This window comes from Centroberyx gerrardi, chromosome 9 (assembly GCF_048128805.1).
Source record: "Centroberyx gerrardi isolate f3 chromosome 9, fCenGer3.hap1.cur.20231027, whole genome shotgun sequence".
Lineage (NCBI taxonomy): Eukaryota > Metazoa > Chordata > Actinopteri > Beryciformes > Berycidae > Centroberyx > Centroberyx gerrardi.
In genome coordinates, this window is record NC_136005.1 from 11,898,927 (window position 1) to 11,915,087 (window position 16,161).

The 16,161-nt window shown below is 45.5% G+C and overlaps 1 protein-coding gene across 9 annotated transcripts in view; it reads left to right on the forward strand.

The window, feature by feature from the left end:
* Window positions 1-15,403, forward strand: part of LOC139933344 (myosin IXB) — a 62,659-nt gene extending 47,256 nt beyond the window's left edge. For 2 of the 9 annotated variants that reach the window (XM_078285471.1, XM_078285472.1), the window contains 27 exons: window positions 485-598; window positions 1,735-1,774; window positions 2,068-2,190; window positions 2,342-2,422; window positions 2,887-2,997; window positions 3,099-3,221; window positions 3,479-3,628; window positions 3,783-3,943; window positions 4,192-5,499; window positions 5,759-5,834; window positions 5,977-6,095; window positions 7,024-7,142; window positions 8,289-8,482; window positions 8,778-8,885; window positions 9,019-9,189; window positions 9,295-9,336; window positions 9,465-9,576; window positions 9,698-9,771; window positions 10,201-10,393; window positions 10,549-10,677; window positions 10,932-11,037; window positions 11,411-11,542; window positions 11,778-11,901; window positions 12,227-12,277; window positions 13,245-13,360; window positions 13,497-13,636; window positions 14,176-15,403. In XM_078285471.1, coding sequence (XP_078141597.1) covers window positions 485-598; window positions 1,735-1,774; window positions 2,068-2,190; window positions 2,342-2,422; window positions 2,887-2,997; window positions 3,099-3,221; window positions 3,479-3,628; window positions 3,783-3,943; window positions 4,192-5,499; window positions 5,759-5,834; window positions 5,977-6,095; window positions 7,024-7,142; window positions 8,289-8,482; window positions 8,778-8,885; window positions 9,019-9,189; window positions 9,295-9,336; window positions 9,465-9,576; window positions 9,698-9,771; window positions 10,201-10,393; window positions 10,549-10,677; window positions 10,932-11,037; window positions 11,411-11,542; window positions 11,778-11,901; window positions 12,227-12,277; window positions 13,245-13,360; window positions 13,497-13,636; window positions 14,176-14,738 — 4,780 coding nt within the window. In that variant the 3' untranslated portion in view covers window positions 14,739-15,403. Of the gene's footprint in view, window positions 1-484; window positions 599-1,734; window positions 1,775-2,067; window positions 2,191-2,341; window positions 2,423-2,886; window positions 2,998-3,098; window positions 3,222-3,478; window positions 3,629-3,782; window positions 3,944-4,191; window positions 5,500-5,758; window positions 5,835-5,976; window positions 6,096-7,023; window positions 7,143-8,288; window positions 8,483-8,777; window positions 8,886-9,018; window positions 9,190-9,294; window positions 9,337-9,464; window positions 9,577-9,697; window positions 9,772-10,200; window positions 10,394-10,548; window positions 10,678-10,931; window positions 11,038-11,410; window positions 11,543-11,777; window positions 11,902-12,226; window positions 12,278-13,244; window positions 13,361-13,496; window positions 13,649-13,757; window positions 13,812-14,175 lie in introns of all 9 variants that reach the window. The other 7 variants (XM_078285474.1, XM_078285475.1, XR_013505078.1 and 4 more) reach the window with 6 other exon arrangements.
* Window positions 15,404-16,161: the final 758 nt, after the last annotated feature.

Below are 16,161 nucleotides of genomic sequence, written 5' to 3' on the forward strand. Positions count from 1 at the left end.
ATGCTCACCACAACAGTGGCAGGGATATGGGTGTGAATACAGCACCGCCATGCACCGATCTCTCTGTCTGTGTGTGTCTCCTTTTCTATTCTTAGAGTGGATAAGGCAGCATGGTTGGGTGGTCTAGCATATCTTGTGGCTTCTATGAATTTAAACATGAATAGTGGGAGAATAAATTATGTGGGTTATTCTTCACGGATGAGCAGAGTTGCGAGTGTGACAGTTGAAGTTCCTCTAGATGTCAGACTCCCAACCATTCTGTAGTGTGTGTGTGTGTGTGTGTTCCTCTCTTGGGTAACGGTGGTGGTGTGTTTTCTTCCAAGGTCCTAACAGTGGTGTTTTTTTTGCACCCTGCCCTACGTTTTTTTTTTTTTCTCCTTCCTTCCTCCTTTTGTCGTTTTTCCAATCCTTCTCCTGTTCTTCCCCTCCCCTCTCCTGCTCTCCATACTCCCCCTCTCCACGCTGGGTGTGTGTGTGTGATCAGGGACATGCATGCACAGATCATCACCTCCATTAAGGACTTGCAGCTGGACGGTGAGGACCCTCGCAAGCTACTGCAGTCCTGGGGTCGCCTCCGCTTCCCTCGTCACGTCCTCCAGTGAGTCTGCAGACAGACCTGGCATCACCCGCTCTCCAGATCAGTCCAGTCTAGTCGAGCCTGGCTCAGCCAAAACATGCTCCTATCTACTCCTCCAGACCCGGCCAGATTTAGCCCAGCTTGGTTTTCCTGGAAAAATGTAGACTGTCCTAGACTCATTTTAACCAGCTCAGCTCAATCTAGAAGATGAGAGCAATTTAGCTTACCCAGCTCTGGATAGATATAACTATTACTGTTAGAGAATTACTATTACTGTTACCCAATTTCCCCACTAGGATAATTAAAGTTTCTAATCTGATCTAATAAAAAGCTAAAGCACATTACCGCTCTGACAGCAGACGAATGCAAGACACACAGGCTTACTAATGGCCCACTAATGGGATGTGACCACACTTTAATATGGATTAAAGGTCGAACGATACATTAGCCTGGCCGATATGTGACATTTTGAGACATTTGTCATCGGCAGACGGTGACACAAACATGGTCGATGTATACATTTTATTAGATTTTTTTTTATAAAATAAATTGTTGCTAGTGTTTTTAGTTTTGTTATATCTGGTCTTGAAGGCTGAAGATGTAATGGCTGGAATGCATTTGTTAACTGCTGCATGAGCAAGGCAGTACTTAGAGGAATGGCCTGGCATGTAAGGTCTTTCAGAGCATCTATAAAAACGTGGTCCCAGTGGCCACACAGCATGTTACAATTTACAGCAAGTTCTGCAGTCTGACACTTGGTGACAGTGGGAACATGAACCCGACTTGAATTTAGGGCCCTTTGTCTAGTGGTGAAAGCAAGAGAGCATGGAACAGGAGTTTCTTCTTTCTTCGCGTGCGGACTCTCTGCTGGGCTGACTGTTTAGATTCTCCATCTCCATCTCCATCTCCTTCACCTCCTCCTCTCCTTCATCCTCCCCCTCCTCCTCATTCAAGCCTTGCCTCTACCCATCATTCATCCCGTCATCCAGGTGCAACCCTCGATCTCCTCACTGACTGACAGCGCATGAAGAAGACTCACCAACCATACTAACCTGGCTCCACGCGCTCCATCCACTCCCCCCTTCCATCCGCCTGCCTCAGATATTCACCTCTCCACTCCTCTAACTCACCCTTCCTCTTCTTTCCTCCCTCCACAGGAAGAACAAGAACACCAGACAGAAGCAGATCATCCCCAAGGTAAACCTGACTAAAGACACAAGCACCCTGTTCAGAGACAGATAAAGAATAGACACTCTGAGCTTATAGTTTCAGTCATATACCTGCACTACTGCTGCACTTAACCATTTTTTGCAACCTAATGCTATGATTAATTACGCAACTGCCACCGATTTTTTGAAGGTTTGGTATATTGGCATTCCTGTTAAGTTTTATATTAATTTCTTTAGTACTTGATGATGATAATTTAGTGCACATTGAGTGCCATGTAAAGTGGTGATGAAAAGCTAATTTACTCTACTGCTACCATGCAGAATTTGCTCGACTCTCGGTCTCTGAAGTTCATTGTGGGCCTGACGCTGCACGATCGCACTACCAAGTCTCTGCTCCACCTGCACAAGAAGAAAAAGCCCCCCAGCATCAGCGCCCAGTTCCAGGTAACATCACAGATGAGACCCAACAGTATACTGTGCATACTGTTGGGTCTCATCAACAGTATGCACAGTATACACATAAACATGACATTTTACACCAAACAAACCCTTCAGCTTCAGTCCTAAATTCAAACCTCCTCCTTGTTTTCTTCAGACCTCTCTGACCAAACTCCTGGAGACTCTGGGCAGAGCAGAGCCTTTCTTCATTCGCTGTATTCGCTCCAATGCTGAGAAGGTAAGAGCCTGTCAGTGTGATTAATTGTTAATTGGTTGATTAACATCTACTGTTCCCATTCTTGGTATCAGTAACAAATTTTGGGCATCATAGGATATCAAAAGGCATCAGAAAGCTCACATTTTTTGATTCTTGTAATGAGAACAGTTTTCTTCCAGCTTATGGGCTTTTTTTATGTTTTGTTTTTAGGAAATCAACTGAGCAGCTATTTAGGATAGTACATGCCATGTGCAGCTGATGAAACAAATTTTCATCCAACAAAGAATAATTTTATCTGTATCAAATTTGAAGTATGGAAAATTTCACGATATCCAGCCCTAATGATTGATATAGAATATCTTAAAAACAACTCTTAGCAACACTGATGTTGAGCGTTGATTGATTGGTTAATAGATCTGAATGCTATCTGAATGGTTAGACAGAAGATAACAGAATATACTTCCTGTGCCGTTGTCCATGAGCAGAAGGAGATGTGTCTGGATGAGGCCTTGGTGCTTCAGCAGCTGCGCTACACAGGAATGCTGGAAACTGTTCGTATCAGGAGGTCGGGCTACGGAGCCAAGTACACTTTCCAGGTACTGCAGACCTACTCCTTATTAATGATCATTAGTCAAATCTGTTCTTTCCCAATTGCTTCAGTCATTTTTTAATGGCCTTCCTTGTCTTGTCCCTGCAGGAGTTCATAGAGCAGTTCAGGGTGCTGCTGCCAAAGAACGCCGCAGCCTGTAAGGAGGACATCTCAGTGCTGTTTGAGAAGATGGGCCTGGACCCCACCACCTACCAGATAGGCAAAACTAAGGTCAGCCAATAAGCTCTTGTTATTGCTTTAGATTTATAGTTGGTTTTTTTTAGTTGACAGTGTGCTGAGAATGAATTCCAAGTGTCTCCAACTGTCTCAATTAGTTTCCATTACCCTTTCTGAAAATGTACCAGAGGTTTGCAGATTATGAGATTTAGAAAGTCCCTGCGTGTGAGATATGTGTTCTGTTATAGCATCATTACTGTTTGGCAACTCATAATGTCCCTTGTCAAATGTGCTTTTTACCTTCTACCCAGGTCTACCTGAAGGAGCTGGAGCGGCAGCAGCTGCAGGACACGCTGCACAAGGATGTGATGCAGAAGATCATCTTCCTACAGCGCTGGTTCAGAGCTCGCCTGCAGAGGAAGGAGTTCTTGGACATGAGAAAGGCGGCCAGCTTGATCCAGGTACCCATAGATACAACCAGTGGTTTTTTGAGGCACTTACATCAGCATATTGATTTTGTATATGTCTCACTCTGTTTTGTTTGTAGTGTTTACAAGAGAATTAAACTATATTGTCCTGATAATGTCCTCTCCTCGTCCCTCTTCTCCCTCGTAGCGTTCATGGCGCAGGTACTGCAAAGAGGAGCAGAGGCGGCGAGCGGCCACTCTGATCCAGGCTGTGTGGAGGGGGTCCAGGCAGAGAGCCGAGTACCGCCAGCATAAACAAGGCATTACCAAGATACAAGCCCTGGTCAGAGGACACTCCGCACGCAGGAGGTAACACCAAGACACTCACTCAGACTGTATGTGACTCTATTTGTAAGTTGGCATAATGTTTAAAGCCCAGTCCGGGACATCGACAACTCAAATGGAGCATTGATGGTCTTGAAATGCTGTGATGACATTTCAAAAGATGTGTATTGTCATAGATATTTGGGAAATTCAGAGACTTGGAACAGCTTTTTTAGCTTGCCATAAAGATTAAGCTGTATCCTATCCTGTCATTACGTTTTGTTTTTTTACAGGTGCCACTCCATACGTGAGGAGAAAAGGAGGAAGGAGGAGGAGGAAGAAGAGGCTCGTAAAAGGGCAGAAATGGAGGAAGCAAAGAGGAGGGCAGAAGAGGAGGAAGCAAGGAGGAGGGCCGAAGAGGAAGAGGCAGCCAGGCTGGCGAGGGAAGCTGAGGCCGCCAGACTCGCTAGAGAGGCCGAAGAAGAGGCGGCGAGGAAAAAGAGGGAGGAAGAGGAGGAAAGACTCCGGCAGGAAGAGGAGGAAAGGAAAGCGAGGAAGGAGGAGGAGGTAGCCGGGCTTAAGCAGGCAAACGGCATTGATGCGGAGCCTCAAACGAGGGAGGATCCAGATATAGAGTTGGTCACAGAGGAGACACTGGATGAAAGTCAACAGGACAACCTCCCTGTCCAGGAGACGGAGGAGAGAGGAGACGAGGATGGAGAGGCTGCCTCAAGCTTGCAGACTGAAGAGGAACAGGGGAAGGAGGAAGAGCTGGAGGAGGAGGATGAAGGTCTGGGAGCGGAGGAAGAGTGCGGTGAGCCTTCGTCTCCCAGGTCTGATTTGGAGACCAACGGTACCCTGGCTGAGGCCGGACCCCAGCTGGACGAGGAAGAAGAGGACGAGGATTTGGAGAACCAGACACTGGGACAGTCGGATTCGAAACCTGCCCAGTCAGAGAAGCCCGGGGATGGGGTGACATCTGAGGCAGCTGCATCCCAGTCTCCAGGTAAGAGTTTGGACAGCCAGGCTCCCAGCACTAGCCCCACTCCATCCCACGCTGAGCAAGAGAGAGTGCGACCTCCCCCTCTTCACAAGGGCCCGGTGTCCAGGAGCCAAGAGAAGAGGAAGCAGAGGAGGCAGAGAGGGCTGGAGCACAACCAGAGAGAGACTGAACGAGCTGCCTCCACCTCCTCCTCCACCTCCTCCTCAGCCACCGGCAAGGATGAAACCTCCGCGTCAAAGAGCAAAAACCAGGAGGCCGCCAGGCTAAAAGAGCGAGCGGACAGCAAGGAGCTGGATCAGTACACCTTTGTGGCCTGGAAGATGGACAAAGGAGGGAAGAAGGAGGCTAAAACGTCTCCTCCACCTCCTTCTGCCGGTCCCGTTCGTCCATCTACGTTGTCCCTGCAGCGCTCCGACTCCGTGCCGGAGAGGAACGGCCACGGGGAGGGTGTCGGGGCGACAAACCTGCAGCGCCGTCCCGGGGGGATGAAGGAGAAGCCGGAGAAATGGAAGGGGAGGAGGAGTGAAGGAGAACACTCCGAGAACACCAGCCCCCCTCCGCCTCACAACAGGGAGGACAGGAGGAAAAAACACGCGCAGTACGTCTTCTCTTCTTGTCATATTCTCGTTTCTACCCTTTCTGCCCTTCTTTAAGCATGTTTTGTTCTCAGTTACATAATAGATAGAGATACTAGATCTCAAACATTGACAAACATTTTCCAATGTTTGTGTGTATGTAGGAAACTGCTTTATAATGTCATTACCTCTGTGGTTTTCAATGCTGACCCCAGTCTTCCTGTATCTTGCTTATAAATTGATTTGTATTGCATCTCTATATCTCTGTCCCCCTGTCTGCAGGAGTCGAACAGCCTCCTCTTCAATAGACAGTTTGTCTCCATCCTCTGAGGGAGCCGGTGCTGTTTCAGGCAGAGAGGTATCATAACTATTGATCTGCTTCAGTGGACCATTTCATGTTTTATAATGTTTTATAAGCTCAGATGCATATAAATACACATGCATATAAACTTACTGTACTTGTACAATAAGTATTCATTCTCTGGTTTTCTGTTCTGCAGATGCTTTCCCCTGCTGAAAGCCATCCTGATGGCTCAAAGGGAAGCTCCATCAGAAGGAAACACCAAGATGGCTCCGGTCACCAGGACTCAGCCCACACCGTCCCATCCACACCAGAAAGGTACTGCACTGCACAGGACTAGACACACTCGGGCTGGTGATGAGCTGTAGCAACAAAAACAGCAACAAATGTCACATGTCCGTCAATAATATGTCGGCCAATATATTGGTTTAGAAATGTCGTAGCTCTGAAGTACAGCCTGATTCGTATAGTACTGTGACTATAATTATCAGTGCAGATAGTATAATACTCTGCTGGATTATGAGGAAAAGCCCCTTCACATTAAACCATTCACAGTTGCATCTTAACCCACTAGGAGGTCTGTCTGAGCCAGATGGCTCATGGGAAAACACTTTGTCTTGTATAATCAAACCGTCCCTGGCTCCCTCATGTGGTGTTACACACACACACACACACACACGCACACACGGTCTCCCTTAACCATATATAGATACACAAGCAGTTTGTTATGGGAAAAAGACACGATTGCGGAAATTCCTGATAACTGAATTTACTCTGAATGGATTGGCTTGCCTGAGGTTCACTCACTGGGCCAAAGATTTATCAGATGAAGGGATCGAGTGGATTGCTTTGTTTTGAATTTGTATTGTTGCTATGGTGATACCATTGGAGCAAACCTTGAATATGTGGCACTGTAAAGACAGACTCTCTAGATAATACAGTTTTCATGGTATTCTCAGAACTGGACATTTTCTTAGTTATTTAGTGACACTATCTGTTTTGTCTAACTCTTGCCAAGAAGGAATACCAGGTCGTTACATGCAGCGACATGATCAGGAACACGAAAGTGGAAAAAAACAAAACAAAGGAAAACAGTGATCTGCCATTAGAAACTAATGGAAGTTTAAATAGCTTGAACACAGATCCATGAATATGACGACCCCTGAGTATTGGAGTTACACTATATTTTAGCTTGACTTGGTGTGTGAATATTCTTAAGAGCTTCTTGTGTTTGTGTGCCCTGTAGGTCAACAGGTTTCCTAAGCAAGATCTTGAAGAAGCGACCACACAAGGAGGCCCAGACTCCAGACGATGGAGACTTGACCCTGGCTCAGGCCCTCAACGAGAAGCCAGCAGGAGGGGAAGGTAATTAACACAAAGAGGAAACTCAGGCCTCCATATAAACTCTCCTTGTCAACACTGCAAAAAAATCTCCATCTTAACAAGTCATCCAGTCAAATATTGAGTCCTAAAATCCTAATTTTCTTCAAATAAGTGGAAAAAATCTGCCACTGCAGTGAGATAATTTCACTTGTTTCTGATGCAAATCAACTTGTTTCAAGAATTTTCTAGAATCAAGTGTCATTTTCTTGATAGTAGTGCAGTGATCTACCTTATTCTAACTTCTATTTCAAGATATTGACACTAATTTCTAGAAAATTCCTGAAACAAGTGAAATTGCATTGGAAAGAAGTGAAATTATCGCACCCCAGTAGCAGATTTTTTCACTTGTTTTAAGAAAATTAGGATTTTAGTCAATAATAGAATAAATGACTTAAGATGGAGATTTTTTTGAAGTGAAATAAATTTGAGATGTCTATACGTAAGAGATAGTGAGGAGACATTGTGTGCCAAAATGCCAGCCAGTGTCATTTGCTTTCCTTGAGTTATTGCTGTTATAATATGTTGACAGTGTTGTGAGTAATTAGGGAAGGGGAATGACTGGTCCCTTCCATTGAAGTCCATTCCATTCTAAGACTTTGTTACTGTGACTCACACAGTATTTATGCTAGCGTCCCATCTGCCCTGGAGTCAGAGGAGTGTTATTCATGTTAGCCGGTGTTGAGCCTTCAGCAAACTGCTGCACTACATCTGCAGGGCTGCTGCAGTCCGCGTCCGTCATACTTCCCGGAGTGAGACGTGGAAAGAAAACACAGGTGTATTATTATTATTCCAGAGGCTTAACTAATCATGCTGTTTGCTTTCTGGGTAAACAGTGACCCGTGCGGGATCGTGCTCTCTGCGAACAGGATAGCTTGACTCAGGATTCTGTTTCATCCATGTTGCTGATGCGTACTGTACATTCTGCCCTGGTGGTTTGAGCTCGGTTTGAGATAAGAGGGTGAAGCGTAATGAATTAAAACATTGAATTAATCAGGACCACTTAAAATTTGTGAAGATTGAGATCGCCTTTAGAACTTTGTTTTAAAACAAATCATCCAGCTTTTCCTCCAGCAGTTAATCTTATTTTACGATAATGTTAATTTCTCTCTCTCTCTCTCTCCCTTTCAGCCTCAATGCTCGGACACCCATCTCGCTCCCTTTCCCAGCCCCACGGGGATCGCCCTGGTAAAGGCTTGAGCCGCAACCTCACCATAAAGATCAGCCGCGCCACTCGGGTCTCGGAGCAGTGGAACGCCTCGCTGGACCGAGAGATCACCAATGCCAATGAGCTGCGGCACCTGGATGAGTTTCTGGGCAACCAGGTACATTAAAGGGTGAATTTTGTCCGGTCCATACAGACAAAATGACACTTTTGCGGAAAGTACAAAGTGCTGCATTGGCTTCGGACTCCGCAGTCGAATTGCCGTGCTTGTTGGAGGATATCTGCATCTTTATGAATAATAATCTAAATCCTCATATTCCCTCCCAAAAAATGAATTCCTGAAAAATCACATCTCTTATTACTGTGTCTGTCCTGTTCAACTAAACTTCTCATGTTGCAATGTTTGATTAAGTGTGTTTCATTAATGAACATCTGCCTTGGCTTTGTCTCTGCAGGTGAATGATTTCCGCTCTAGGGGGAAGCAGCTGTCAGCCACAGAAGCCATCTTCGTAACAGCCACCATGCAGTTCAGAGAGACTATCAAAGCCATGTATTCTCTCCCAGTGAGTCTAACCGCAGGCACACACACACACACACACACACACACACGCACACCAATCCAATTTCCACTACCGTTTTTTTTTGCTACCTCCTCCTCTACCTTATTTTCTCTTCCTCTCCCCTAAACTTCACCAGAAACCCACTATTGGCTACAAGGGTCTGATGAAAGGCTACCAGAACAGAGTGATCCACCTGGCGGGGGACAAGCAAAAAGGAGAAGTCCAGCTGGTGGTCAACCTGTTCCAGTCGGTGCTGGACGGCTTCATCAGAGGAGAGATGAAGAAGGAGGAGGCCGAGCCTGCCAAGGTGAAACAGCACAGGACCGCTCGCACTGAGATTCATGATCAATCACTCCGTTAGTCCACATGTGAATAAAATAATGTATTCACACTTGTGCTCTCTGTATTTCAGCCTGCTAAAGCTAGGAAGAAGAGGCGGAAAAAAGATAAGAGTGTAAGTATGCAGGATTGAAATTTGGTTTGACCATATTTTTGTTTTCTTTCACTAACAGAATGCCTGTAACAAAATGGCAATTTAATATAGATTAGGATTCCTAATTGAGAGACTTATTGTCTTTCTAGATGGAGAGCCCGCTGGATCATGTGTTCAGCAACTATCAGGTCAACATTATGCAGTCATGTGACCAATGCAGCTCCTACATCTGGGGCATGGAGAAGGCCTACATGTGCAGCTGTGAGTTGGTTTTGCATTTGTGTTCAATTACTTAAAAATAAACCATGCAGTATACCATAAACCGTGTCAGTTCCTTGTACTAATTCACAGATTTTTTAACACATTTGGTCTTGTTTTCTAGATTGCAAAATGGTATGCCACAAGAAGTGCCTCTGCAAAATAGTCACCGACTGCTCCACCTTCTGTGCCAAAAAGGTACGTGTTTATTATCAGAAAGGCTAGGGAAAACGCACACCTTGATTAATAGCTAATGGCATAGCCTACATAAGATTTAAACATACAGCCAAAGGGTTTGGGAGGCGGTTGGGCTTTATATATTACTGTAATGTGTTGTAGTAGTATGTATAATTTGGTATTAAGACCTGGTGTTTGGGGGGGAACAGGAAATTAATAAACAGAAATGGAAGTAATTATTGTAACTCCAGTACACAATGTGACCTGGTGAAGACAGTCTACCCTGTCAAAATGTCAGTACAAAATGTCATAATACAGTAAAGTAGGTGTCAAGTCAGGCTATAATTAAACTTTATTGCACTTGCAGTATGTGTGATTGCATGGGTCTGATAGATGCTGATGGAACGAATAGATCTCTCATTAACTGCTGCTGTCTGGCTCAATCCCCAGAGTGATGAGGAGTCCGGCGGTCAGCACTTCGGGGTGCGCGTGTGCCACCTGATCAGCGATAAGAACCCAGTTCCCATGGTGATGGAGATGATGCTGGAGCACGTGGAGATGAACGGCCTCTACACCGAGGGCATCTACCGCAAGTCCGGCTCTGCCAACCGCATGAAAGAGCTGCACCAGCGGCTGGAGACTGGTTAGCCCCATCTGCATAACATTGACAGCTAACAGACAGCGTATCCTCCCACTGCCTTGTCTTTGTTTATCAGCCCTCTGTTTCTCATACAAAATTCTGTCAGGGTTCCATTGTTGATTTTGTGTTGATTTTTCTATTGTTGTTGTGTTCTTTAGACCCCCATCTGGTTTGCCTGGAAGACTACCCCATCCACACGGTGACAGGTCTGGTGAAACAGTGGTTGAGGGAGCTGCCAGACCCACTCATGACCTTCATACATTACAATGACTTCCTGCGTGCCGTGGGTAAGGATGCCATTCTCCACTAGGGGGCAGCATTTAACAATAGAAATAATCTCTCTGGGCTTTACTGCATCTGCCTCTGGATAGTAGGGTTTTTTTGTTCATGATTGACATGATGACATTGATTTAAAAAAAAAAAAAAAAAGAATAAATGGCTGGTAGTGAAGCCTAAATTTGACATGAAAGTTTCTGAATATTTACAAAGAATAAAAATGAAAAATTGGGAACATCTTTACACATTTTTCTCCTTTCTGTAGAGCTGCCAGACAAGCAGGAGCAGCTTCATGCCATCTACAAGGTGCTTGAGGAGCTTCCCACAGCAAACTTCAACACGTTGGAGAGACTCGTCTTCCATCTCGTCAGGTAGGGATTCTCTCATTTTGGTGTAACTGAATATGAGCATGACACAAACACTCAGGGTTAGGGGTTTGATTCCCACCCGGGCCACCTGTCCTGAAAATACATGGTATTGTATAATGTTGAAGATATGTTATGTTATGTTATTTTCTTTGAACATGGTCAGTAGTATTAATATGAACTTATCCATCTTACCTCAAGCATTAAGTTATGACATGACTGACAAATGGACCGGAAGCTCACTAATCTGTGTAGTATCACAAAAACTATAAAAGGATAACCTCAGAGCAGAGACAACCCTCTTCTGTGATAAGTACAGTAGATTCTAACTCCTATCTCTATTGCATCTAAATGCTTGTGTCTGATAATTCTCTTGCAGGGTTTCCAAAGAGGAGGCTCACAACCGCATGTCTCCTAACTCTTTGGCAATAGTGTTTGCTCCTTGTATCCTGCGCTGCCCAGACAGCGCCGACCCGCTGCTCAGCATGAAGGACGTGGCCAAGACCACCACGTAAGACTGCCATGACTGGCTAGACTGTAGTGCTTACAAGTCTTAACCAGGGATGCAAGAGCAACAAAATTAGCTTTTCGTTTTTTAAGATATTTAGCATGTTTGTTTTTTTTTCATATCATTTCATGTCACATAAACAACATGTGCAGAACCAGTGAACAGCTGTAAATCTGCACACAGTCACACTCCTCAATACTGTGACCTAAGATATTCCTCTTTCCCTATCCCTCTGTAGGTGTATAGAGATGCTGATCAACGAGCAGATCAGACGCTACAATGAGAAGATGGAGGAGATCGAGCAGCTGGAGTACGCTGAGGCTCTGGCTGTCAACCAGCTCAAACTCAAGAGACAAAACACGGTGAGGAAGAGAGCCTTGACCTGCTCTGGATCGGCCTTGTTCGCTTTAATGTGGTCTGAATATTATGGCAACAATTAACAACCAAAAGTTTTAGATTAGTGCCTAAACTTTACCACGATCAACCTCATGTGAAGATAAAAGGAAAGGCATTTAAACATAATGTCACTTATGCATAAATGGTTTATTATGCCATATGCCAAACTTAACTAAACTAATTAGTAACATGTTCCTTGATCAATTAAATGATATGGCATCCCCAGTATCAGATATTATTGTTCTTCGGGTTACATGGGTAACATGGCCAATGTTCCTTGTCTCTCTTTAGCACTACTGGCATTTACCTCTCAGGTTCTCAGCTCCTTACAAAGGAGTGGTGGTATGTATCATCAAGCCTCAAGTTCTCCTGGTAGATCTAGTAGATGTAGTAGTGTGTGTGCCATGCTGACACGTCTGTGCATGGCATGTTAGACGTGGGTGACCTATGACCCTCTGGCTGTTCTCTCCTCCCTCTTTCCTTACTCCCTTTGTTTCTTACTAACTGGTAGAACGTTGCATGTTAGTTTGGTTTAGATCCTGCTTGTGATGTGAAGGATTAATCTGTTCCCTTTTCTGTTATTCTTGTTCTCTTTGTGTGAGGACAAGATGGTTCTGGGTTTGGTGTCCAAGTACTTTTGTAGTTGTCTTGACTTTTTGGAAGGCAGTGCCCCCTGTGAATAGCATGGCTTTCAAAGCGTCAGCTAGAGGGAAATAATGATTAATTTATTCTGTGTGGTATTCTAATGTCTTCATAACTTATTGACATAAAGAGGAACGTTCTGAAAGTCATGTTATTTGCAGAGGAGTGTCTGATGTTGAGTGGCAGGGCCTTTTTGGATTGCGGTGATGTGTCTAACATTTGTCTTAGTTCTGAAATGATACAAAGCCCTCAGTTTGCCTCTGTAAACCCTTACACCAATACTTTTTTGAATGGGTGGATGTTAATGATTGTGTTCATTAGTTTCTTTCATGTCACTGTATCTGTGTCTCCGCCTTTTCTTTTAGTTATTCACAGAAGGGCTGCGAGAATGATGTGCAGTTGCATGACTTGCCACAGGCACCATCCACCCTCGTCTCCCCTCTTTTCCCTCTTGTTCACTAACAAATATGGTATCAGATGTTTCAGATGTGGGTCAAAACCATGTTTGATTTCTGTCGGAATTAATGGACATTTTCAAACGTACTGTACGAGTTACCAGCCCAGCAAAGTAAAGCAATCACGCCACGTGTCCTAGAAAGAACAGCATTTTGCCCCAACGCTGAGTTGTTCAAGGTACCAGTGTGTGACGGTCTGTCTGTCTCTGCAGGTGCATGAGAAGGCCAGTTCTGATCTAAGTGTGGTTCCTGAGAACGAGCCTCTGGACTCAGACACAGAGGCTGAGAAGAACCTGGTGGAACGCATCAAGTCCATCAAACAGGAGAAGTAAGGATGGTTTCTTTATCATCTCCTTCCACCATTCCCACCTCAGTCTCCATAGTCTCAATACAATATCTCCAATGTCTCCTTTGCTGTCTCTCCTCTCATTTCTCTGATGTTCTTGTCCTCCGCTCCCCTCCAGAGAGGACCTGGCTTGCCGACTGCCGGAGCTGGAGCAGCCTGGTTCGGACCAGGAGAACTTGGACTCCGAAGCCTCGCTGAGCTCTGAGAGCCTCTTGGACGAGCAACAGCGCTCCTCTGCCCACGGCTCAGAGCCAGAAGGTCAGTATTAAGGTACAGTCTGGCCTTTCCTTCCTTCTACCTGTTTCTCTCACTCACCGGTGGGTTTCTGACCAGTCCATGGGGCCGCTGGGTTGGGCCCTTCCTGTCTTTTGTGGTGCAGGTCTGGACCAGTGATGGTGATGGGGTCGGTGCCGTCTGCTCTGTAGCGAAGCAGGTTGGAGCAACAGCGACTGTGTGTGTGTGTGTTTGTGTTTGTGTTTGTGTGTGTGTGTGTGTGTGTGTGTACATGTGCGGACATTTGCACACCTGTGTATGCATGTAAATATGCATGTGTGGCACAGTAGCATGCTGAAACTTCGTCCAAAGTGAATTAATTGAACGTTTGGCACACCATAGCAAATGTTTTGCTTCTTTGTGCCTCACTGAACGTGATTTTTGGTAGCTAACATGGTTGCATGATCTTCCATTGATCTTCACCCTCTCAGGATGGCTGTTTTTGACTCTTAGAAGTGTCTGGCAGAGGAATATATTTATCTTTCCCTTCCTCTGACCCTTCCTCTTTTCTGCCTCTCTTCTAGGACGAGGTTGCCCCCAGCTGAGGAGATACAAGCCAGTCTGTCCGCCCAAACCATCAGACCTGGCCCTGCGACCTAAAGCCCCAGGTGGGCGTTACTTTCTGCCAAACGTCAGCCCTGCTAGCTCCTCCTCTTCTGTGTCCAGCTGCGCTTCTTCCTCCTCTGTATCCTCCAGTGCCTCCTCCAGGCATCAGCTGCAACGCCGCACCCCCGTCATCCCAGGCACAGTTAAACTCCCCCCGGGCGTCCACTCCCAGTCTCTAGCCTCGGGCCCAGCGCACGCCCTCACCCCTCCTGCAAGTCGTGCATTTAAATACCTGATCAGGAGAAGAGAGCAGCCCGGCCGCCGTAAAGACAGTACCCAGTCCCTGTACATTGACGGCCCAGACTGCGACCTGCTGTTGCCTTTTTCCTCCTGCCCCCCCTCCGCTTCCTCCTCCTCCTCCTCCATCTCCATGGTTGCATCTTCTCCTAAGCACCAGCAACCCCAGACGCCAACCTCGCCTACAAATGGCCAGAGACGTTTTTCTGACCCAGACATACCTTATATGGACGATGAGGTCTGACCAGGGCAGAAAAGAGAGGAAATGAGTGGATGATGGGCAACAACCTCCCAGTAGAGAAGGAACCACAATATAAATGGCATACGTAGCTGTCATAGATGACAAGAGAAGTAGATGGCTTGTAGTGAGCCAGGAGAGGATAGGAATTAAGAACCACAGTAGAGGAACATAACCTGTAGAAGTGAATGGACATGAGAGAACATTGATGAAATGCGCAGTAACCATGGTGGGCCAACAAAGCACAACAGGAGAGAGACAAAACGGAGGCTGTTACAGTTCCTGTTGTCATGGGAACTAATCAAGGAGCTGCAAATTTGTCTCAGCTCTTGTCGTCCTATATGACAGCGAACACAACTGGACACAATGTCGCCAAGCACTTTTTCTATCATTATTAATATATTGTGGTTACTGTTGATGAAATCAAATTGGACGTGGGCTGTGTTTTCAGTGGCCTCATGATGGACCTTTCCTCTGTTTATTTTTAAACACATTTGTGCTAATTCAAGGAAATATTGCAGGCTCCATTTGCACCTTTCCATTCCTTAGTTCTGCTAATGAGCAAGTCAAACCAGCATGCTCATGGAAATGTTAACTAGTGCCTTGATTTTGTACTGTAAGTTGACAGTGTACAAACTCATTGGTTCGTTTTACCTGTAATCTTTATGGAATTGGGGTTGGGGTGGGGTTGGGGTGGGGTTGGGGTGGGGTGGGGGGGGGGCGGGAGGGATTTTTGGGGGGGTGGGGGTACTTTTGTATGATACTTGTGTGTTTATTGTACTGAACCGACTCAAGACATGTTTGAAACAACAAGGACATAACACACACACACACACACATTGTGAATGTTGTTCTGGTGCCTTATCACAACAGCTGCAATGGACATCAGTCTCACTCCTTCACCTTTGACCTGCAGCACAACACAGTATAAAAACCTGAACCGCTTTCACAATAGCAAAGGGAAATGGGAGCAGCACACGCCACTTTTTCCTTTGGAACGAAGAAACACCAACCCAGCCATGATAACAACGGGTTGTGCCACGATGTCTTTAAAGCTCAACAGTCCTTGAATTCGCTTTCTCTCTCTAATATGGACATGGCTTCACTCAGCTGTACTGTACCTGCCATTCCAAGTGGACAATTCCCTAATTTGCAGGCTCTGTTGAAGCATGGCTTTGGCCCACTGTGTATGATATGTAATACTAATGTTCCTCTCTCTGACTGCTGTTGAATGCTGTTTGTCTGTCTGTCTTGATTATGAGGAAGATGTGTAGGTGTGTATTGTTTAACAGGGAGTGCATGGTTGGGACTGAATGATGTGAGCTGTAATGGTTATTACTATTAACAGGACAATACAGTACATGATGCTTGTAACCTCTGCTGCTGTGTGTTTTGTTTGGGCACCATGTGTGATACTGCTGTTATGGTA